The sequence below is a fragment of the Clupea harengus genome, chromosome 19 (assembly GCF_900700415.2).
Source record: "Clupea harengus chromosome 19, Ch_v2.0.2, whole genome shotgun sequence".
In the NCBI taxonomy this organism is placed as follows: Eukaryota; Metazoa; Chordata; class Actinopteri; order Clupeiformes; family Clupeidae; genus Clupea; species Clupea harengus.
Genome location: NC_045170.1, coordinates 8,466,850 through 8,492,122, shown reverse-complemented (window position 1 = coordinate 8,492,122; position 25,273 = coordinate 8,466,850). Strand labels below are relative to the sequence as shown.

Sequence of the window (25,273 nt, the reverse complement as noted above, 5' to 3'; positions counted from 1 at the left end):
GGCAACACGTACTGTTGACCCTAATCCAATGAAAACGCGTTATGAACTGTTTCACTTGCTGTAGTAGATAGTTGTAACCATGGAGATCGTTAAGCGTGTAGATAGGCGGGGCCCAAGAGGGCTATCGATATGAACATTAGAAATATGTAGACAAATCGTGTCATATATGAGTAGAACGTCGTGGGCAACCCATATTTTTCACAGATGAACGACAATTACTGATAAATTAGATTATCTTCTTTAAAGAAATTCATACTCATCTACTGTCTTCACCAGGGCGGCGGACTTGTCATTATGCTTGCATCAGAAACTCGGATCACGAAAAGTTCTCATGCTATGGCAAGAGTATCTAAAACACACTCGCGGAAGCCTGGAATTCCTGTGGTCAACCACACGATCAGTGCTAAGGGCAAAGGCGAGGTAAAGTAACTAGTGTAAGCTATCACATAATTAGACAAGAACCTACTTTGTGTGCCTTGTGATATTCATTTGATCGTTGTTTGCATTCATAGATAACAAGCGTTAAACCATCTGACCTGAATCGCGTGTTACGTCTCCTCACGGATCCTTTAACCGTGAGTAATACCCAAGAAATATTTTTTGTTGAACAACTTGAGCTGTATTTGATTCATGCACGATCCATACAAAGTATACGCTTGGACTAAAACTCACCTGTCCCTCAATCTCAGTAACATATTTGGTTTCTTTCAGGTCTCTTTAAAAGACAGACATTTATTCACTTTGAAGAAGTTGGTGAAGACATATCAAAAAGGATTTGTATCCTTAATTGAAAAATTAGGCTGGGTGTTTGTGTTTCGGATTTGTCTCTGTACAGAGCATATCAAATATTAGGTGTTAGGTTGACATGTCAAGTTTAATTAAAATGCTTTTTTATGTTGGTGTTTGAAGATGGAAATTCACATTCAACCTTAGTCTTTGAACTCTATTAGATCCTAAGAGAGTCAGTATGGGACAGCTGCAAATCCCAAGACCCCAATTACCCATAACTCCACCAACATCAGCACCATCCTTTTCCACAATCAGCTTAATCATCATCTGAGAGAGAAAATGTCAGCCATCGTAGAGTGCTGTTTGGTCCCCATAGTCTGTTTGACCTTTTTGTGTTTACAGAAAATGTAATATCTAACTGCTGTGCATCAAAGAAGTTCCTGTGTTTGCATTTCACAGTACTTTTTCCCTAATGTGATCATTTGAAGCTTTTGAGAGATCTTGAAAGCATCTTCAAAATCGTAGGTATCTGCGCAGAGAAGTCCAAAGACCACCCGGAATACACCTCTATATTATATGAGTTACTTAAGATATGTGGGTAAGAATTGGCTTTTAATTCTGTACAACAGTTAGGAAAGATGTGAAAATATCCATAGTCAAGTAGTGCGGAATAGGTCCTGTTTTTGTAGTGTATGTTAGGGCAGGCGAGTCATGTGTTTAGGAAAGTAGCTCACTATCAATTCTATTTCATATCATCTGTTTCTCTTTTAGACTACCTTTCCTGAAAGAGAAGACTTCAGATGAGGTGAAATACACAGATATTGCAAAGCAGTCACTCTCTCAACTTGGTAAGGAAACATTTGTTGTTTTCTAAAAGAGTGCATCCATGAAGGCTTTGTGTTATACACTGTCACTTGTCACAGGTTACCTGATGAGAGTGCCAAACGCTGATGTCAGACTGCAGATCTGTGCCTCCATTTCATCCTTTTGCAACTCTGCGAAGACTAAGCCACCAGGTTTGGATTGTATGAACTGCCTCATAAAATGTAGGCTAACCGAAGAGCCCCACAAAATCATATAATATCATAGAGTTGGACAGAGTTTTTTTTTTTTAAATAAACAGCCGTAGAGTTTTGTTTGGTCAGTTCTATTCCCAATACTTGGGATTTCTTAGAGTCATCTTATTCACAGCAAAGATTAGAAACCCTGCTGATGTTAAGTTAACTTTAATTAATGACTTTATGCTGACAGGATATGCAGAACAGTGACATATCATCCGGATGATTTGTTTTGAAAGAATGCTGAAGGACACAATGCATGTGTATATTTTTGCAGAGAGCAAACTGGATATTTGACTGGATATTTGACTGGATATTTTCCAGTGATGTTTTGCTGTGTTGTGTCACAGGTACAGGACTGCAGCCGTTGAGTTTGAGCTCCAGGCTGCAGCTGCTGGAGCAGAGTGGGGTGGCAGAGACGCTGGTCCTGTCCCTGGTCCTGCTGGAAGACCAGCTGGCCAATCGTCTGCAGCTGCTCCATACTCTGCAGGTCCTCTCCTGCACCTCTGGTACCTGCCCTCATCACACACACACGCAAACACACACACCCACACACACACACACATTCACACACACACATACACACACACACACACACACACACACACACACACACACACACATACACACACACACACACACACATCGAAACACCTAACTGATGCCTCTCAAGTTAGAAATAGCTTCTGTGGGAATTACCTTAACCTTTGTGTGTGTGTGTGTGTGTGTGTGTGTGTGTGTGTGTGTGTGTGTGTGTGTGTTATGTTGTGTACCTATGCTGTCTTTCCTTGGGTAATTCTGCTGCAGAGGTGAACTGTGAGTTGATGCTGAAGGCCCAAGCTGCTCAGAAGATATGCCTCCACATGAACGAGCCGGACCCGTCTGGCCAGGTGCTGTTCCGCTCCTCTGAGATACTGTGGAACCTGCTGGAGAGGGGCTGCTCCCAGGAGCTCACTGACCAGCTCAGCAACATGGACAGTATCCTGTTAGTATCAGTCAGTCAGTTATCTAGTCAGTCAAGCCAGTCTGTCAGTCTGTCAGTCTGTCAGTAGATCTGCACACACACACACACACACACACACACACACACACACACACACACACACACACACATACACACACACACACATACACACACACACACACACACACACACACACACACACACACATGTCTATCATTCTATATGTCTAAATACACATCAATCTATCTGATCATCTATCGGTCAATGAATCTGTGTACTAATCTGCCCTATTTTACTTACAGGTGCCTGAAAGAGGCCTTTCTAAGCCAGCTCCAACACGGCTATAGAAACTATGACCACCAGCTAAGAAATGATCTTCTGGTCATAACAACTCTAATTGCAGAGAATCCCAAAGCACCACTCATTGTAAGGGTTGCACAATTGAAGCAGCGTCTGCTTGTCTAATTCTGTACAAGGGCGTGTCTTGTAATCATGTCTCGTTGTTTTGTTTTCCAGGAGAGTGGGTTTGCCCGGCAACTCATCCTTTTCGCTACCTATCCAGAAAGTGAGTGTTTTCCCCCGCAGGACTTCTCTTAACATAAAGAAATATTTTTGTTCTAGCGAGCTACCTACCTTAAAAACATGCAGAAACCTTACAAACACCACCAACAGCCCAGTTGCCATTCATAAAAGCTTGGTGTGTTTATTTGTCCATCACATGGCCATATTCCATTAAAATTAATTTGAAGATGTTACCAAAAGTAGTTGCTCATAAAAAAACATATAACATAGTGCTGCTATAGGTAATTATACATTCCAAGTGGTGATCCTTTTTTTTTAGTGAAGAGCCATAATCCCCTCACCCGTAACCTCAAGTTGACCTTCAACAATGAAGACTTTGAGATGAAAAAGCTGCTGCTGAACATAGTGGTTGTGATGTCACAAGATTTATCCTCTGTGCAGGTGAGCTCAGCTTCGTCGGAGGTTATCTAAGTTCAAACAATGACCTGTTCTCGAAATAATTTCCATCATTAGATGCTAGCTGAACAAAGTGTTGTGGTAATGTCAAGGGGGTTGTGTGTCATTTCTGATTGATAATTGTGTGCTTGTGTGTGATAGCAAGGGTAATCACATTCTTTATAAGCTGGAGTAAGCTTGTGGCACTGGGAATTAATGCCACTGGAGTTTTTTTTTTTTTTGTTTTTTTGTTATGTCTATGTGTATTTATGTACGTAAACCTCTGGTCTTTTAACAGCTTTTTAGAGAGGGTAAAGTCATGCTGGCGTTGATGTACTTGGTGAAACCCCCCGACACAATTCAGTCCAGTGGCCGCAGTTGGACTCCGGTCCAGCAGGAGGAGCTGCAGCTGCAGGCTCTGGCCACCCTTGCCACCGTGGCTCCACTGATGCTGGAGGAGTACATGACCTGCCAGGCCAACACCTGCTTACTTATGCTGCTGGAGTGGTGTGTTCAACAAGGTGACAAAGCCCAATAATAAAAGATGGTTGTAGTGTCTGTAGAAGTGTTTGTGTGTGTGTGTGTGTGTGTGTGTGTGTGTGTGTGTGCGTGTGTGTGTGTGTGTGTGTGTACTGTAATGTCGTTTAGTCTTTTTAGTCAGTCTGGCTGTCAGTTTGTCGTATGATTGCTAGCTAGCTCTAATCTGTCTGGAAGAAATCATCTTAAACAACTGTGCTCAGGACATGATTTTTAATGCTAACACAAATAACACACTGCCTCTGAGAACAGGAAGTAATTGCTGTTTCCTCCGCTGCTTTCCGTCTCTCAGATGCTTACTTCGGCCAGGGCCACAGTTTCCATGGTACCGGAGGAAGGGGCAGTAAGAAGGCTCAGCTGCGCTATAGTGTGCGTCTCCTGAGATCCATGGTGTCGCTTGCCAACCTGACAGTTAACCAGGACCTCTGTGACCAAGGAGCAATAAGCCTATTATTAGGTAAGATGCATACTGCTCAATGCTCAATGCTCACTTGGTCCAATTGTGTCCAATTTTTGTCAAACTGTGTACAATTTTTGTCAAGCTGTACAATTTTTCAAATGAATAAAAAAAAACTGAAAGTTTTGTTGATAGAGGAAATCTCAAAGATGTGACAGTTAGGCAAAGATCAATGCAAGATTTAAAAGAGTTTAAAATTCACTGCCTCCAGGTTCTCTATTAGCAGATACTGTACTTCAACAACCAGTTGCACCAACATGAAGACGTTACTGTAGCTATGGCATGTCCCCATCTACACACTCATTTTATCACCTGCAGGGCTGCTGATGCAGCTGGGTGGTCCTGATGATGAGGATGCGGTTACCCTGGAGATCAAAGTTGACCTCCAGCTCATCCTGTCTACACTCTGTGAGAGTGACCTACACAGGAAGGTAACTGTGACTCTGGCTGGGGCTAATGTTCATCTTTGTTTGATTATATGCATAGAGTGCATTCATGAGTTTACATGTCCTGTGTGCCAGACCTTAATTCGGTTTTATTCTAAGCAAAGGAATAGTTATGAAATACAGTTTCATTTGTAGCTGTAAGGTGAAATCAGATTGTTAAATATGTCTCCATTTAAATGTGTCTGGAAAAGCCTTCTTCTTTGTAGTCATAATTGTACGAGCACAATGGGACGAGCATGACTAGAATGAAAAGATCCTTTCAATTTTTTTTGCGGTAACACTACATACCTTTAAATCTTTGCCACCAGTTCTAGCAGATATTTTGTTCAATAATGAATATTATCCAATGACCCAGTTATCCAAAGAGAGAAGTAGAAACTGCAGACGTCTTTATGCCACAGGAACTCTTTGGCACTGAAGGAGTGGACATGACTATCCGTTTTCTGAAGATGAACCCAGCCAAGTTTTACAGTGGCATGGGCCACAGCAGGCTCATCCTCTCCACTGTGGACTGTGTTTGGTGAGTAGACACATTCTGCTGGGTCAACAGCTACATTTGGCTACTTTATATTTAACTTTATATTTACTTTATATTTATACTTGATATATATTTATACTTATATTTATACTTTATATTCTACTTTATATTTATACTTATATTGACTTTATACTTAATATGTATTTATACTTATATTTATACTTTATATTCTACTTTATATTTATACTTATATTTATACTTTATATTCTACTTTATATTTAACGTTCCATCTTTCAATATATACAGGTCCTGTATCATTGGGTGTTTTACCAATGAGGACGTGTTTCTGGAGAAAGAAGGGGTTTTCCTTCTTTTTGATCTCATTCATGTAAGTGAAATGATTCTGTAAAATATCAAACATACTATGTAATTCAAATTGTATAACATTAATTAATGAGTTAACAGTTAGATTTGTGGATTGGCTCACATTTGATTTTTACACAGATGGATATTTGGAAATACTTTCAAATTATTATATATTTGGAAATATGTGTCCATGTTTCTTTGCATAATGTAAATGTATTTTCGCCTTAAGTCCAGCCCGATGACGCTGCACGGCGTGGTGTTGGGGGCGTTGCTGGAGCTGTGTGACAACCCCAAAGCACTGACCCACGTGCACGGCTGGCGGGGCCCAGGAGGCGCGAGCGCCCCCCACCTGCTGCTTCAGCTCTGGAGGCAGGAGGAGGAGATGCTGGGGGTGCAGCGTGATCAGCACGGCCAGATCGCAGGTATGCTTAGAACAAGACGCGTAGAGGTGTCACATGTGTGAGAGAGAAGCTCATGCAAGTCATGCAGACACACAGGGGAGGCAGTGAATGTGTACTGAGATGTGCAGTACTATGCAGGATTGTATCCCATCACTACATACTTATACCCACAGGCTGAAAAATCACATCCTTATTTCACCAGAGGAAACACATTACACATTTGTCTCCGGCAGACCCCGTCCGGCCCCTGGTGCACGCTCACCAGGAGGAGCAGGCGCAGGTTTCCACTCCGGCACACACCCCTAGCGCCGCGGTGGTGGACGTGGCGGAGAACCAGCGCTGTAAGATCTACGGCTTCTTCTGCAAACTGGGTGCGTCTATTTATACATGAATATTCATCTAACTTATCTATCAAAAATATATTTTAAAATGCCACGCACACTAGATACTTTTTTAGATTTGCTTTGTTTTTTTGCCAAGGCAATACTAAATGTGTTTTGTTGTCTCTCTCTGTGTGTGTGTGTGTGTGTGTGTGTGTGTGTGTTTGTGTGTGTGTGTCTGTTATCTGTATAATGAATCAGGTTTTGAGGACCTCCCTGGACTGACGACAGAAGACTTCATCACTCTAAGCATTGTCAGCAGATATTTGGATTTTAAGGTAAAGGCCATCATGCTGTATATTAGATGAGAGGTCTGTGTGTGAGTAGATGGGCATGTTATGGGAGGAGTTCCATAGATCTCTTCAATACTGCTGCTGATATCCCAGGAGCTAAATCCAGTGTATTTATTACTCCTGTGTTTTGTGCTTGTGTATTTTTATGTGTGTGTGTGTGTGTGTGTGTGTGTGTGTGTGTGTGTGCGTGTGCGTGCCTGTGTGTGTGTACACGTGTCCATGACCGGGTTTGTAGACGGGCGAGATCTGGGAGGAGATCTCACGTGAGCTGGCACTTGATGGCGTGCGGCCAGTTACCCCAGACGCAGAGGCCTTGGAGACCATCTCCCAGGCAACGGAGGACACAGCAAAGAGAGTGGCGGAGCAGCAGACTGCCATCCTGCAGAGACAGGGGGAGGAAGATACTCAGAAGGAGAAGGAGATGTACGCAGAGGTGAGGACAGGATGATGGTGAGGACCCTTCTGAGTCCCACTGTTCTCTATGTCGTCAAGTCTTGCCAAGTACATACACTGTTGTTTTGATAGTTGACTATATTGTTCTTGATAACTTCATGAAGGCACAGTGCATTATTAGATATGACAGCTTGTGCTTGTCAGTTTCTCAATCAAGTGTATGAGGTAAGTAAGAAGCAATAACTCCTCTGCTTTTAAGATTCTTCTTTGTTCATTCAATGAAGGAGCATCACATCTCATTCCTCCTTGAGAGTCTCGTTGAGGTCATCATCTTAACATTAGAATGGGGCTTTCATTTTTAAAAGTTATGCTTTGTTTCACATAACAGATGAGATCAAATCACAAACAGCAGGAACTTACAGCCAAGTCCTGGGAGCACTTTGTGGCAAAGACATCAGACTACAAGATTTTAAAGGTACAGTCCAGTAACATTCAGTTTATGCATGAGATGTGCTTTTTGTGATTTTAAAGGAATATTTTCAACAAGATAAACAAGATGTTAAAGGTACTCCATTTATGTCCAGTAACATTCAGTTCATGCATGATGTGAAAAAGATGAAAAGATGTGCTCTTATACATACAAGAGGCTGCTATTATACTATTGAGAGACTGATTGACCCACTTAAGTCTGAATTATTCATTGTTGTGACTATGGAGGTCTACTAATGATTGTGGCCAAAATGATATTGAAAAATGGTATACAAGTGTGTCAGTGTTACCAAAAAAAAACAAAAATTGGATTATTGTGTAAAATCTTTGTGATTGCTGTCATTCTGTCAGGAGTGCAAGAAGCATCAGGAGAAGTCCATTGAGTCGTCACGCTTAAAGGCAAAGGGAAGGGACAGTGGCACCCTTTACCACCACACCCATATCCCTGGGCTGCAGACCACAGTGAGTACAAAATGAAAGCAGTTCTGTAGTGTCACGGCCTAGTTACATGGTCACATGATCACAACATGACTGGTGTGACTGACAACCTGTTGTGACAAACCTGCACAAAAATAACATAACAAAGATATCACATTGATTAGAAGAATTTTGAAGATTTCTCTCTGAGATGTTGCGATATAGCTATTAAAATAAAGACATTATTTCCCACTTAACCAGTAAAAACAATGATGACCTTTCATTCATACTGTAAGTCATGACTGCGTGCCAGTAGTGAGCCACCAGGCATGGCCTTAAGCTGCGTGGCCAACACAGAGAGCCTTTATCATGGACGCGTCGTTTATCTGTCTGGGAGTCTGTGGTGTTACGTCGTCATTACGGCATACACTGCTGTAATTGTATGTCTTTGTGTCAGTGGGAGGGTCTATGTTGCAAAATGTTACTTGTATACAGTATGTTAATGTTATTTTTTAGCACAGTGTGGCTGTGTGTGACACAGCGTGGCTATGTAGGTCTGTTTCCCCCTGAAACCTCAGGCAGCAATCTGTTGACCTATTCCTCCTTTTTTCTCTCTGTCCCTCTCTCTCTTTGCCGGTGTATGTGTGCACTTGCATACATAACTGTGTGTGTGTTTGTGTTTGTGCGTGTGCCTGTGTGTGTGTGTGTGTGTGTGTGTGTGTGTGTGTGTGTGTGTGTGTGTGTGTGTGTGTGTGTATTGTAGGCATTCTGTGGCCGGGTGATGGCAGTAGAGAGTACCCCTGCACACCTGACCGGAGGGCCCCTGGCCAGCACAGATCTAGCCCTCGCCAGGGTCCCCATACAGGGGGGGGCCCTGAGGAAACTCCCCCAAGCCACCGCACAAGACCTGGAGCACCTCAACGCTGTCACTGTTCAATAAAGATCACCTCTTTTTCTACCATAAACCATTTCTTACTGAGTGTGAAATCAACACATGCATATTCTGTACAGGCAAAGATTAAATACATACCATTGTAAAGGCAAATGTTGCAAACGTTTTGGTTAAATGCATAGATATGGTAGATATATAATATTATGGTAGTATATTCATGAACACTCAGGACATTTATTGTTAAAAAATGTATTTCACAAGAGCTAGATTTGCCTGGGTTAACACGGCACAGAGTACTCTATTTATTCTGTGTTACTCTGTACTTCATAAAATGCATTAATCAAACACTTGGGGTTTTGTTTTTTGTTGGTGTTGTTGTTTTTGTTGTTGTTTTGTTGTAGTTGAATCTGTGAATGGGTTTTGATCACTAATTTTCTCATGTTGGGTAACTTTTATCTTCGTGGACCTCACTCCCACAAGGACAGCTTTATGTCTATATGTTAACAAGAAGGATTTAGGCCTTTGCTATAATTTGTTATCTAAAATATTCAGTTTTAGGACTTCTTAATCTCGATGAACTCGATTGTACTCTGGTGCTTGTTACTGAAAGTTGAATCAAGCCAGCTGTAGATGTACACACTAATTTTTACCTTCATCCAGGGACATAGTCAGGTCATGGAGAGAAAGTGGCACCCCCAGTATGGAACTATAATTGTTTTATGTCACTCATATGTCACATTTTACATGGGGCTTCTTTTATTTTTGGGTAATTCTAACGACCCCGACACTATCATCGTCTAACCGCCCCTCCCCCCGGCTATGGCTCTGCACGGTGTAGCATATACCAAGAGAACCCGCTTGGGTTGTTGAGTTCATGTGACAGAAAACGTATAGCCCTAAATACCCTAGAGTCTAGTAGCTGTTACACCCCCTCTACTTCCGCCCAACAGGGATTCCTTGCGCTTTCTTAAATATTTACAAGAAGAATTTACAAGAATTCCAACGCCAATTGTAGGTAAGTAGTTTTTTTTTTGTAGTTTAGTAGTTGTTTCCTAAGCCTTTTCACACGAATGTATCTTGTAAGTCACTGTCTAATTGTCAATACAAGATGACAACCCAACAATGGGTAGCAATTGCGTAATATCCATACGTGCCATTTTGCAAGTCCCACTGATCCGCAGAGGTACAGACTGGAGAGAGAGCATTTCTATCTCCTATTATTTAAATTATTTATTTATGAATTATTCTCAAACGATTGTTGTTGTTTCACATTGAGCTGTAGAGTTATTTGATTATGTAGTTTCTCCAATATTACTGTTTATGTTTTGAAGATCAGTGCCGTCTTCTGTCATAGGCATGACGGATGCTACATACATTTATTTTTTGTAAGATAGGCATCTTTAGTGTTTATAGTGATTCATCGTTATCATTGACAAAAATACGTTATTTGATCCAAATTTCTTCCAAGCCACAACACAGGAATACATTATCCACAGTAATTCATTTTTGTTGTGTTGTTTTGTGGCTGCCAGTTCAATTCAGCTGTTCTCTGTACCCTTGTAAACTAAAGATCTTCTTTTAATAATCTGAATTCTCTTTCCAGATACATGCTCACTGCCCTGGGAATTACATAAAGCTTCATTTGAAATAGAAATGGTTTTACGTAACAGCAAAACAATGTCAGAAACATTGTCCAGTGAAGAGCATGCCCGCAGTACATGTTGCGTGGCTTTGGCCACATTCATTCAATGTGGGTCTAATTAGGTCAATGACACAACATTAGATATGGTTTCAGCATCATACATGCCACACATGTGACGTGAGGCATTGGGCGGGGGCATTTTGTAAGTGATGGAAGGAGTGGCGTTGAGTTGCGTAACACACTGCAGTGTATTAACACACTTGCTCTGTCAAGCGTGCACCATAATGCACAGTGAAACTTGTGCACACACACACACACACAGACACAGACACAGACACAGACACACACACACACACACACACACACACACACACACACACACACACACACACACACACACACACACACAGTGAAACGTGTGCGCACACACACTCTCCCTTGCTCTCTCCCCGGTCTCTGTTCACTGGATGACAAAATCATATCTGACAGACTGTGTGCGTGCAGCTCGGTGAGTGTATGTGAAAGTGTGTCTGTGTCCACTAGTTGAAAGGTACACACAGGCGCACACACACACACACACACAGGCACACACACACAGGCACACACACACACCAGCACACACACAGGCGCACACACACAGGCGCACACACACAGGCACACACACACACACAGGCACACACACAGGCGCACACACACACACGCACACAGGCACACACAGACACACAGTGAGGCAGTGTTAGGGGTAGGGAGTTTCAGGGTGTCTCTCCTCAGAGTGTGGTGGTCTCTTGCTCGTGCTGGATGCTTTCAGTCTTCCCTCCTCAGGCAGGAGGAAGGTGAGTCCAGCTGCTAGTCTCACAGGTTTAGATCTAAAGGCTAGATCCTCACTTTGTGATACTTAATTGGATCGATGAGTTTCTGTGCAGTTTTACGGTTTACATTCCTTCCTCTGTTGCTGTGAGTAGTAGTTAGTAAGGAGATTTCAGCCGGGTTTCTAGTTTAGAATGAAGCTGAAGCCCTGATTTAACCTTTCAGTGTGTTTCAGGGAAACATTGGATTCCTAGAAATACTGAAATTTTTTTCAGGTGAATAGATTAGGAAGTTTTACAGAAAAACGGTTTCTTTGTATTTATAATCCTGATCCGTTGAAAAAGCAGAAAGTTTAGGCTTTGTTTCTTGACAGGATCTAGTTTCAGATTCCTTGCATTCGTTATGGAGGGAGTAGACCTCCATGTGTTGTTTTATTTTTGGCTATTAAATGAAAATCATGAGGCACCATCCTGTGTGGAAGTCCCCTAGCCTATGATTAATCTAAATAGAGTCTTTGTGTCTCTCTCTCTGTGTGTTCCTGTAGTGATTTGGTGTTTTCCAGTATGCTCTGACTCAACCTATTGTCCTTGTCTTGGTTACTTTAGTTAGACTGTGGGATTATACGTTAATTAATTACAACACAGACAATTTTCTTTTTTTCGTCATTACTTTGCAAGTATTATGTTAAGATGATTTCTTTATTAGGACTAACATTATCTTTAAATGAGTCCATTTGATTTTAAAGTTGTAATTTGGGAAGATTGTCCTGTCTTAAAGTCAGATCCTGATGATGTTTTTCTGCACTTTTACCTTTTGGTTGAATGAATAAGGATGAATCAGCAGGATTCTGTGGTCATAGTGTCATAGTTTGACTTGCTCATGTCTGCATGGTACAAATAAGATAATGCCGTTATTGATACGTCACCGTGTAAAGGATATTATTAGAAGGGTTTGAGCTTTGACACAATCAACATGTTGATTAGTGGACAGACAGACCGTATAAAAGTGTTTTGGAAGCATTTGGTGCTTTGTTGAGCCTATAACTTTTTCTCTGGGATTATCAGGATTATGTTGTAGATTAGTCCGGATTAGATTACAACTCATTAAAGCTCGTTAGAGAGACGAGCTCGCCACCTCTGCTGGGAGACCGCACACAAAGTGCTTCCCTGCACAGGAAGCTCTAGGGCCATCTAAATGCTTCGCTTAAATTGAAGAAATGTTATTGTTGTGCCCTGCAGGCCGGCTGTGGAGTCAATCTGTGAGATATACCGCAACCATGATCATCAGACTAGGAAGACTGACTCCGGGATACTTCCGTCTCCTGCAGGTTTGTGGACATTTTACTTACTCTATATTTCTCAAAAGCAGTGTGCATTTGTTGTATTGTTATGGTACAGCTAGATTATATCAATTAGATGACTATTCAGCTAATCTTGATGGAAGAACAGTAGATCGCAATACATTTATATAATACTACAATTATATCTGTAAATTCTGTTTAAATTAGGTTTGTTTTATATGCTACTCTGGTCATCACAGGGGAAGTCTACATGTCTACATTGTAGATATGTCAACATGTCAAACCCCTGTGTCCCTTTAAGATGAGAATGAGCGCATAGGCAGCAGAGTGGTGCAGGACACACGTGACACGCCTGTACTGTTCCTCCCCATCTCTGAGCATTAAAATTTCATGGCTAGTCTTGATTATATAAAGATGCCTGCTTATATGAATTTCCCCTGTGACTGACCTGAAGAAGTTGCGTTGACTTCTGTGTATTTTAGATCACCCTGCGTCTTCATAAAAATACTTTTTTGTTTTTGTGTGCCATGTGTGTTCACTCATTTGTTTACATGTGGTGTGTGTCTGTATGTGTGTGTGTATGTGTGTGTGTGTGTGTCTCACCTCAGCGGCAAGTCTCTGGTGAACTGCAGATGCAGCCACAGACTCGCCCTGTCAACCACATCGCTATGACGATGGCCACGCTGGGATTAGGCATGTCCTGCTACAGCGCCCGGCAGATGGCTGAAAGGGTCCACCTGAAGGAGCCTGTGGCCTGAGACAGCGCCCCCCGAAGGCCACTAGAGGACACCTCACCATGCCTACCAGACCATAGGGCATTTCCAGAACTCAGACCTGGTGCCAGATTCTGTGAAATAAATACCCCAAACTGGCGTGGATGATTGCCCTACCTGGAATTTCATACAGGACCACTTTGTCTAACTCCTACTTTTTCATTTTTTCATCTTTTTATATCTTCGACTAGCCCAACTGATGAGAAGGTGGTGTGTCAGTGTTCGTGTTTAAAACATGTGACCTCATTTAACAATGTTTAATGTTTAGGTAACACACACACCACTAGCACTTAATGCTGACATTTAAAAAGTAACATTGTCACCATAAACTAAACGAAAAAAAGGAGAAACTTGATCATTTACATGACTAATGTGAAGGAGTGTACCTGACAATGAATATGAAGCTTGATGGATGACTTTCCGTGTTTTTTGTATGTTTGAGTTGGAATGTGTATGTTGGGGAATAATGAAGCTGGTGCTAAGATGTGTGTAAACAGAGATGAGGTTCTTGAAAAGTGTTTTGAAGGAAAAGTGAAAGTCCTACTCCTGTGAAAGATGTTTGTTCTGTCTGTTGCTTTAACATGGAGATGTCTCTATGCATGAGATCAACTCTCTGATGATACTTGACATATAAACATTCTGTCACCAGTTTTCTCACCACATACATAACAATAACAAGCCATAGTTTATCACATTAAAATAATAATATAAGACTTCTACAATAGATCTTCAATACTTAAGTCCTCACACTGTCATGATAAGCATTCACCACTTACATAGTCAAATTCATAAGGATAGCACGAGTAGACGGAATGAAACTTAATACTGTGCGCCGTACTGTTTTTAAACTGTGAATAAAGTTTTCTTCAAAATTGAATTCTGTCGCTATGATTTTGTTAAGCAAAACTGAGCATACTGATGTCCAATTCTTTTAGTCCATCTTCCTATGTATCAGGCCTGACGGTGGGTAATTCAGTATCAGGGTCCATATTGTTGCCCCATATTGTTGCTTGTATATTTCATTATAAAACCAGGGGCAGTGTTGGCTAGTCCTGTATGATGGAGGAGTTACATGATCATATCAACCTCTCTCTAATGGAAGCTCTTTGAAGCGCTTATGTAACTCCATATGAACACTGCAGGGGTGTTGTGTTTGGGCACTGATGTGAGGGGGTGTCGCAGGGACTCATATTGTCTCTTGAATGGATGGCAGCACTGTCTGAAAGGGTTCATTCATGTGGAAGTAATGTTTAAAAGCAGTACAGTTATATGTCTTCCTGAGGCCGGGTTGGCTGCGTGAGGGAGCCAGGGCCTGACACTCAGAAATACACCTCAGGCTTTGCCTTCGTTTTGTGTGTGTGTGCATCTACATGGGTGTAATAGATTACAATTCATAATAGTGCATTTAATTTTCACACAGGTCCATTACATAGATGTTTGTTTTTCTATTGCTGTTTTCAACATTGAGCTGAATCTCAAACCTACCATACCAGTTACAACTCTGCACAACTCTTCTCACAGTTTTCTTCATTTGTGAACTAATGAGGTTTGATACAAAAAAATATTGATGATATCAAAAGAATGAACCATTACATTTACATTTAGTCATTTAGCAAACACTTTTGTCCAAAGCGACGTACAAGGGAGAGAATAGCCAAGCTACGAGCAATAGAGACCAAGTGTAACAATAAATACTATTTTACATAAGAAATAGAAAAAAAAAGTGCAGGAATGTAACATAGCATCATAGAATAACACTGTGACAAAAGAACAAACAAACCTCTCCAGTCTGACCTATTGCAAATATGATCCGTATTACCTAGGCCTGGTCTGGTCAGGTCCCCATCAACCCCATGCATCTGCCTCTTTGTCTAACTGCTGTTACACAGAACAAAACACTACATGGGACTCCTGACACAAAAATGACAGAGTTGTTTTGGTATGATGTCCACTGCCTGTGTCTGTTGGCCTCTTCTTGTGATTTACCTGCAGCAAGTCCCCAATCAAGGATCTCAGTAACTCAAACAGGCATTCCTCAATAGTTAATGACGACATGGTTCCTCAGTTTCAACTATGTGAAGCATTTATTATTATTATTATTATTAATATTATTATTTATTCTCTGAGGTGCAGTCAGTTTCCTCATGAGGCTCTGTAGTTTTATATAGTTATAGCTGAGTTTCAAAAAGTTACAAAATCCTTGAAAAAAAAGAAGAAACTGGTCATTGAGTCTTAAAACATCATTATTATTATCACTGCCCCTCAAAGAAATATATCTATATATAATATAGAATATTTTATAATATAGAATAGAAATGTATATATATATTAAAATCAGGAATGTGTCCATAGACATGTCTTCAAAAATATCTCTAAAATTGTGAAAAATACCTTTTCGTTTCGTTTGTTTGTGCATTACTCGTCTCTCAAGTGAACTAATGTATTGATGGTGACAACAGGTTGAGGGTGGTTGTAACGGGATTGGATGCTAGTTTCACCCCTTTCCACACACACTACAGTAACAAAACATGCACATATTGTCTTGAAAAACCAGAGGGAAGATCTGATTGGAGGTAAGCCCTGGCCCATCCATTCCTGTTACACATGCCTGGACACACAGAGCCACCATGGGAGATCACCAGGAATGCTTGGGACGGTCCTCACTGCAGCACTAACTGGGTGGATGTTTGGAATTCAGGTTACTGGGGGAACAGAGTATTCAACAAGTTCTTACTTTCAGTGCATTTTTATTCTTAATCCATTGGTTCTTCTCCCGCCAAATTTTAATTTAGAAAATATACTTTCACTATGGGCAAAAGCAATAATTTCCCTGCAGGAATCCCGGCATTTATTGGTGGTTATATCCTAACCTCCTGGATATGTTACTCTTCCCTTGTCAAAGTTGGCATATCATAAAAGCTCCACAAACGTAAATAAACTCCTCCCTATTATTTAATAAGCTCTGAGCACATTAATGCAGTATAGCACCTTTCCATATGGTCAAATGCATACAAACTATTGCAATATAAATTTACAATCATGTTTCATATTATGTAGGCAGCAATGGAAGGTTCAATTTTATTATGCACAGTCCCAGTCAGTTGTGGAGCGCTTCTGAACTGCATGGACGGTTTTGAACGTGGCCATCTTCCCACCCTTGTCATCCAGTGTGTGTTCATCTGTGAAGTCCCATTAGTGTGTGAATGAGTAATGTTTGGTTAGGCAGAGACTCAAGCGCCTGTTGTGCATAATGAAAAGCGGAGAGCCGAACAGGAAGTCCGGCTCCAGGGACAAATCCCACCATCTGTGGCGCCAAAAACGTGAGCTGTACAGGAAAGGAAACAGACCCCTCACATCTCACTCCAGGCCACTGTCTGTCACTAGTCAAACATGTTTGTTTAATCTGCATTCCCCACTACTGATCGCTATGCGTCACATTCCCTCCACTCACTCATATGTAAATTGGTACACACAAACACACCTTCAGCAGAGGGTGCTTAAATGACATGACAAGGTGACATGGATGATATGCATGTCTGACAATCTGCAAATATTCATTTCAAATGTACTGAGTAATCTGTGAGAACCACAGAGTCTTCACTGTTGGAGATGTTTAGAGAATGACATGCTGCATATTAGGGAAGTTACAAGATAATGGTTAGGGCCTGCATATTAAAAAAAAACATAATTGTCAAAACTATACATAAACTTCATAAAGCATCAACTCCTTTCAAAAGCATTAGACATCTCATAGTAGATAATGGTACGGTCCTGTCATCCATGTCACCTGTTAAGCGACTGATTAAATGGATAACCGTGACAGCTAGGGCTTTTGAACTCAATTGTCCGTTTGCTTTCATTAAAAGTTAAAGTAAGTAGATCTCTACCGACGTCTGGCGGTAAATATTGGTACTGTATACATCATCATTGTCATCATCATCACCAACATCACCACCACGTCATCGGGTAGTGACTCAAATAGTATTAGGCGGAATATTATATCGTTCTACTTGGTGGTAAGAAAACGCCTTACTGCCTGTGATAACCACATGCTTGAATACAAAACTGTCGAGTGGAATATTGGACACAATATGGTATGTGTTGGGTTGGAAGCTCCTATCCAGTAGGTGTCACTGTATGCGCTCACGCTTCTCACGTTATTTTAAACCTGACGATATACAGGCCATGATAATGGCAAAAAGTATAATTTTATCTGGTGACGTTACTTTTTAAAATAAACTTTCTCTCGCCATCTTAAACCTGTAGAAAGTTATATATAGTCGACCTAAAATACAATATATCCTATAGGTCAGGAGACGGCGAGTGGACAGATAAAATGTTGTGCTTATATAGGTGGCACGGTTTTATGTCATCTAATTATTTTTTTGTAAAGAGACAAAATGTATACTGAGCTTATCTTTGAGTCTGTGGGGTCAACCACAGTCTTTTTCAGCATGAGGACTCTGTAGCGTTGACGTTTTCTGACCCACTCATCGAGCCAACCGCCAGACAGACTCATTCTACGTCGATCGATGTGCGTAAAAGAGCGCGGCTGCACCTGTTCCAGTGGGTCGGTGATTTCCGCCCAACAGTGCTGTACCATACGCATCTTTATCGTGTTGGTTAGAATGAAGAACTAAGTTCAACTTCCAGAGTCGTTGCGATGCCAGCGCTTTTAGGAGGTGCCGGCAGTCCACACCATTCTCCGGGGCTGAGATGGAGTCTCCTTGTGGTGGTATTAATTCTGTCTGTCATGGCAAGCTCCGCGGCGGCAAGCTCCCCGGCTGCATCCGCCGCCGGTACCGGCCAGGGAAATGGCACGACTCTTCACACCGATTCCAAAACTAACGGCACAAGTCATCATACGAAAAAGGCTTTTCCAGTCCTCTCAGTCAATTATGATTATGTTCGGATGCCCTTCGAGATATCCTTATGGATATTACTTGCTTCATTAATGAAATTAGGTAAGTGAATTCAGTTTTTTTCCTTGGTGATTGTTGTAACATTGCTGATAATGTGGGCTTTGTAGGCTGTTAATTTCCTTATCGTCACGCATTACGTCACGTCGTCGTGAAGCTTATTAAAAAATAACGTTACCATTGCACTTCATAAAGTTCTGATGAGTGCGCCCGTTTGAAGTAGAATGCACATTTGAAATTTGAAATTAGTCAAATATTCATTGCTATGCGTAATTATTATGCACTAAAGGTGCACGTTTTCACCATCCTTGGGACCGAGTGTGTTGGTGTGTAATACTGTTAGTCCTCAAGGTTTTACAGTTTTTTTAAATAAGTTGACACTGAAGTGTAATGAGGAAACATTGGTATCCGATATTTGACAAGTCCAAAACTTTCAGATTCTCTTACAGGCTTGTGATTTAGTTTCAGGCTTTTTCATATCAGGGACCTGTCTTTCTTTTGTCTAAGTTGGCATTTTCCTGATCTATTTGGCTACTAAATGCATTGGCCTTAGGGGCTTATCTGGGTGGTGTGCCTGGTGTTTTGCCTGATAAGAGTGGCAAAAAGATACACATAAGCGCTGGTTGCGTACTTCAGTGAATGCCCAGTGCAGCCATGCACCGAAACCCCTCAACACAGATAAAACATCTTATCAAACTGTTAGGGTGCGCCCCAGAAAGACTGCAATTTGTAAACATGCCACACTGCTTGTAATGGTTTTTGCATGGTCCCACATCTATTCTGTGTAGTCCCTGAGCGTAGATCCCCCTTCTCTTTCTCCTACACTACATAGTGGGCTTTCTCACATAGGTCTTAAAGTAACACTATGCAACAATTTGACACTTTTTAAGGTATGGTTTTATAGGCAACTAGTTTTGGTACCATCCTCAAATTCATTTTGATAGCATAGTCATGTTAAGGACAGATAAACACCGGTGTCTTTCCCACTAGCCATCCAGGATATGCCATATGTAGTTCTGTGTAACGGGCTGGAATATCCCGCAAAAATGGAAGAAAAGCTTTCACAGCATGACACTGCCAGCTATACTGCCAAAAGACACCAGTTAGTGTGTTGACAAGCTGGGCTGTTGGTGGTGTTTGCAAGGTTTTTGCATGCCTTTTAGGTAGTTAGCTTGCTAGTTTTGTAACAGAACTCCTTATTGCTGCTTTAATGTCTAATTAGGTTTTTTGTGGTCTCCCATTATGTTCCATTACGTCCCATTAGTTCTGTCTTCACTCAGCTCTGTAATGACTCCATCATCAAGACCCCCCACCCCCACCCCCTCCTGTGTTAACCAGTCTTTTGTCATCGCTGCTCTTCCTCCTCCCCATCAGGCTTCCACCTGGTCCCACGGCTGTCCGCCGTGGTTCCAGAGAGCTGCCTACTCATCGTGGTGGGTCTGCTGGTGGGCGGCCTCATGAAGCTGGTGGGTGAGAACCCGCCCGTCCTCGACTCCAAGCTCTTCTTCCTATGCCTGCTGCCGCCCATCATCCTGGACGCCGGCTACTTCCTGCCCATCCGCGCCTTCTCCGAGAACGTGGGCACCATCCTGATGTTCGCCGTGATAGGGACGCTGTGGAACGCCGCCTTTACGGGTATGGTGCTGTATGGAGTGTGCCAGGCGGAGGGCGGGGAGCTGAAGGAAGTCGGCCTACTGGCATGCCTGCTGTTTGGCTCCATCGTGTCGGCGGTGGATCCGGTAGCGGTGCTGGCTGTGTTTGAAGAGATCCACATCAATGAGCTACTGCACATCATCGTGTTTGGAGAGTCACTGCTCAATGATGCCGTCACTGTGGTGAGTGTGCCTCCTTACTGAACATCCGGGTGAGCTAATGGTCCAAACCAGTCAAATATGTATCTCACCGTTTCCTGAAAGTGTAGTTAGTAAACAGGAATTCAAAAGTTAAGACATTAGGCTACTCAATGACTGTTAACATGGGAATGAGGGAACTTTTAGAGTGGTGAGGTGTATGGGCTGTGATGCAATAACCGGAGTGGCTACTTGGCAGGGAATGTGATAAAGGGAATAGTTGGCAAGGAGTGTGGCACAGGGAAGGACAAGTCAATGTGAGTATTCAACCAAAGATGCCAAATGAGGGAGGGTAGCTCTAACTAGGGGCATGCATGACTCCCGCGGGTCCCAGACTTCCAGGGCGGGATTCATTTTGATTGCAGGGTGCGGGTGGGAAGAAACAGATGTAGGAGTGGGACTAAATATATCATAGAAATATATGGATAAAATGAAATAAAAGTAGATTTTTCTGTCCTTAAGCTACAGAACGTTATTCGTGTTTGCAGGAGAACAGCAGGAAATAATTAATGTTTTACATTAACAGGAGCAAGATGATTGGTTGTTTTTAGGCATGGCACACTTTCATGGGATCAGGCTTTAGCGGGACTGAAAAGTCCATCCTCTCTGAACGTCCACCTGCGAGATTTTGCGGTTGGGAGCGGGACAAAATATTGACATAGTTAGACGCACATTATTTTGCGGGAGCGGGACGGAATAAGTTTATCTGGCCATGTGGGAGTGGATACCGCCATTTCAGCCTAGTTTACCCTTAATGAGAATGCATCCATGCATGGAAGGGGAGAGTAGCTTAACAACGTTTGATCTGCTGGACTAGTTCAGAGAAGTCTATGATTCTTCAGGCCAATTCACATCAAAGATTCGCGACAAGACGAGACCGTTGTAGAACGTCGCAGAGACAAGCTGCAGTGTCATATCGCAGTTGCACGGTTTTAGAACGGTTGTACCTCACGGCTGTTATCACCCCGTCAAGACATGGCAGTGTTTTGGTCAGAGGAGAGACCGCCGATTAGCCTTCTTGGTTTGAAGAACACTAGTGTTTGTACAACATTAGTCAAAAAGCGTATGCTAACATAGTCTCAAAAGCAAATGTAATTCAACTGACTGTTGACATGTCAGGTAGTTGCATAACTTTTCTGACGAACTAACCAGTCAGCTAATTCTCATCTGACTACAATGAGGGGTGTAAATTTAACAAATGCGTTGTTTACGGAAACGTTGTTGCTGTTGTGGGATGTCCCAGCGGTCAGAACCCTCAGGTATTAACGCTTTGTTGCGACAAGTTTAAAGTAGTTGCAGCTGGTCTCGTAGCGAATCTTCGATCTGAACTGACCTTTATACCCAAATTAACACCAGGGCACATCTTCAAAGCTAATAGAAACTTAACAAGTGCCTTAACAATGATGTCATCTTTATCAATGTGACATAATCGCTAGAGATTTTAGAATGGAGGTTTAGAAAGTGCGGGTTTTGCTAACCACAGCTCTAAACAGTAATGATGGCATCTCAAGAGATATTAGAAGCAACAGAGTTGAAAGGATCCATCTGTATCCTTTATCAATGTAATTCGGGAGATGAGCATGTGTCCTGATCAACAACAGACCCTTTTTCAATTATGAGATCAGGATATCCCCCCCCATTGCCTTTGTATGGAAGTAGAGGTGTCTTCCGCCCTCCACTGTTGTGTTACCAATGCCACAGCTGAGCAGCTACAGGCCTTATACAGTCATGGACAAAAATATTGGCACCCCTGCACTTCAAAAAATCTGAGAAAAAATGCCAAATCTGACTTGATTCCACACAAAACTCCAAAAATGGACTGGAAAAAATTATTGGCACCCTCAACTTAATATTTGGTAGCATACCTTTTGGAAAAAATAACTGAAATCAATCGTTCCTGTAACCATGAATGACTGTCTTACAACTCTCTACTGGAATTTTGGACCACTCTTCTTTTTCCAACTGCTCCAGGTCTCTCACATTTGAAGGGTGCCTTCTCTCAACTGTTGTTTTGAGATCATGCCACAGGTGTGCTATGGGATTAAGATCTGGACTCATCTCGGCCACTTCAGAACTCTCCAGTGCTTTGTCTTAACCTTTTCTGGGTGCTTTTTGAAATGTGCTATGGGTCATTGTCCTGCTGGAAGACCCATGACCACTGACGGAGACCCAGCTTCTGACACTGGGCCCTACATTGCGCCCAAAAATTCTTTGGTAGTCCTCAGATTTCATGATACCATGCACACAGTCAAGGCATTGGGTTCCAGAAGCAGCAAAGCAACCCAAAAACATTGGTCCACCTCCACCATGTTTGACTGTAGGGACCGTGTTCTTTTCTTTGAAGGCCTCATTTTGTTGTCTGTAAACTGCTTTACCAAAAAGCTCTACTTTGGTCTCATCTGTCCACAGGACGTTCTCTCAGAATGATTTTGGCTTCCCCAGGAAGGTTTTGGCAAACTCCAGTCTGGCTTTTTTATGTCTCTGTGTCAGCAGTGGGGACCTCCTAGGTCTCCTACTATAGCATCCCATTTCATTCAAAAGGCGACGGATAGTGCGAGCTGACACTGTTGTACCCTGTGTCTGCAGGACAGCTTGAATTTGTTTTGGAGTTGTTCTAGGTTTTTTTATCCACCATTCGAACAATCCTTTGTTGCATTCTGTCATCAATTTTTCTCTTCCTTCCACATCCAGGGAGGTTAGTGACAATGCCATGGGCTGTAAACTTCTTGATGACACTGAGCACAGTGGACACAGGAACATTAAGATCTCCGACGATGGACTTGTAGCCTTGAGATTGTCCATGCTTTTCTACAATTTTGGTTCTCAAACCCCCAGACAATTCTTTGCTCTTCTTTCTTTTGTCCATGCTCAGTGTGGTATACACAGACCCACAACACAAAGGTTGAGTCAACTTTGCTCCATTTTAACTGGTTGCAAATGTGATTTATATGTTACCAGCATCTGTGACTTGCCACAGGTGAGTTTAAATACAAATTAAAGGAGCATTACATGCTTGAATTACAATTATTTCTTACAATTTTGAAAGGGTGCCAATAATTTTGTCCGGTCCACTTTTGGAGATTTGTGTGGAATCATGTCAAATTTGGCTTTTCTTGTCTGCTTTTTTGAGTTGTTCCAATGCAAAAAATAGAAATCAACATGTAAATACCAAAACATTTGTAATTGCAACAATTTTCTGGGAGAAGTGGTACATTATCTGACAGAAGTGCAGGGGTGCCAATATTTTTGTCCATGACTGTATATATCTTGTCACATACGACCATTGTTGTTGATTTAGATGCTGTAGTAGTTGTTGACTTGCATTAGACGCCTATGTACAGGATGTCTGTATGTATGTACAGTCTGTAGCAAAACCCATTCAGAGGGTTTCCGTGCTGGAGTAATGCTGCTTTATGCTGTGTTTAATTTATGGATTAATCACCCACGCGCACCAGCTGGGCCACTGTAGAGTCAGCCAGGGTGAACCAAGCTTACGGCCACGATCGATTACTCATTAAACGTGACACAGCACTTGTCTGTTATAGCACCCAGTGGGGCTGGGTGAATGAACGCGATCCTTGTAGATGCAAATCTGACCTGTGTCAGATTATGTCTGATGAAGTTGACGAGGCTGCCCAGATTATAGCCAGAGGAGTTTCTCTGGAGTGTCCTTCTGTACCTGCCAGTTTAGGCGATGACAAAGTTGACTCGATAATGTGGCTGTTATTGTGGAAGTTCGATAGGTTATGTAGATAAAGCAGATATAAATGAGCAAGAAAGCACCTCTGTTTTCCCCACAGGAAAATATATGATTGATTATCTCTCCACTCAGTCCATTAAATGTGATTTTATTGTCTCTGCTCAGCCTGACAGTTTAACTCTTGTAACTCTTACTCTTGTAAGATACTGAAAACCTTTTCCAGACAGGGAATAATTGTACAGTTGATTTGTTTATCATGTCACTGTTGTACAGGAGGTCTGTGAGTCACTGTGTGGAGGTTGAATGGAACTATAGAACTAAGTACTAGAATCCAAGTGAATGTACATAGAAACAAAACCCTTTATGTCATAATGGTGCAGAGAAGCCGTGAGAATGACCTGAGGCGGCATGTTGGTATGGCAACAAAAATGGCTCATGTAGAGCACTAGGCCCTGATGACCCCTGATGACCCCTGTCACTGTGGTGTGGAGGTTCCAGATAGGACCTCTGTAGGGCATCTCTTAGTCTTTTGTCTGTTCCAGGTCCTCTACCATCTGTTTGAGGAGTTTTCCAACGCAGGAATGGTGACCCTGGCGGACGCCTGTCTGGGTGTTGTCTGCTTCCTGGTGGTGTCGCTGGGCGGCATCCTGGTGGGCGCCATCTACGGGGTCCTGGGGGCGTTCACCTCGCGCTTCACCTCGCACACGCGTGTCATCGAGCCGCTCTTCGTCTTCCTCTACAGTTACATGGCCTACCTGTCAGCCGAGGTGTTCCATCTGTCCGGCATCATGTCGTACGTTTGCATTCTCTCTCCGTGCTATGCTAAATTCATATACAGATACATTCATACATGTTAGAAGGGGTGAAAATATAACAATGTATTTTATTGAAGTGCCTTATGGTGTTTAACTCACAAGGTCACACTGTAGTATAGCATTTGAAAATGGTGTAGCAGAAATTCATGGAAGTTCTTCCATCCATTCATTCATTCATTCATTCATTCATTCATCACAAACAAGAGAGGA

At 42.1% G+C, this 25,273-nt stretch overlaps 2 protein-coding genes and 1 long non-coding RNA gene across 3 annotated transcripts in view; all 3 read left to right on the top strand.

Moving 5' to 3' along the window:
- Positions 1-22: 22 nt before the first annotated feature.
- On the top strand, positions 23-9,602 carry LOC105905314 (cilia- and flagella-associated protein 69). Its single transcript, XM_031586060.2, has 23 exons — positions 23-420; positions 513-575; positions 712-777; positions 1,218-1,327; positions 1,501-1,577; positions 1,653-1,745; positions 2,138-2,296; positions 2,595-2,772; positions 3,054-3,177; positions 3,268-3,316; positions 3,593-3,714; positions 4,007-4,229; positions 4,538-4,702; positions 5,021-5,133; positions 5,550-5,668; positions 5,933-6,014; positions 6,222-6,414; positions 6,627-6,764; positions 6,975-7,051; positions 7,302-7,499; positions 7,848-7,934; positions 8,300-8,410; positions 9,129-9,602. Exons 1-23 carry the CDS (start codon positions 295-297, stop codon positions 9,303-9,305), a joined length of 2,850 nt encoding a protein of 949 aa, XP_031441920.1. The 5' UTR covers positions 23-294; the 3' UTR covers positions 9,306-9,602.
- Positions 9,603-11,617: 2,015 nt separating this feature from the next.
- Positions 11,618-14,656, top strand: LOC116224963. The gene is made up of 3 exons (XR_004165823.2): positions 11,618-11,732; positions 12,945-13,033; positions 13,615-14,656. It is a non-coding gene; the product is annotated as an uncharacterized LOC116224963 (long non-coding RNA).
- A 3,335-nt stretch (positions 14,657-17,991) lies between these two features.
- Positions 17,992-25,273, top strand: part of LOC105905315 (Na(+)/H(+) exchanger beta-like) — a 12,442-nt gene continuing 5,160 nt past the window's right edge. The window contains exons 1-3 of the mRNA XM_031586126.2: positions 17,992-18,743; positions 20,073-20,533; positions 24,791-25,041. Coding sequence (XP_031441986.1) covers positions 18,443-18,743; positions 20,073-20,533; positions 24,791-25,041 — 1,013 coding nt within the window. The 5' untranslated portion in view covers positions 17,992-18,442. The remainder of the gene's footprint in view (positions 18,744-20,072; positions 20,534-24,790; positions 25,042-25,273) is intronic.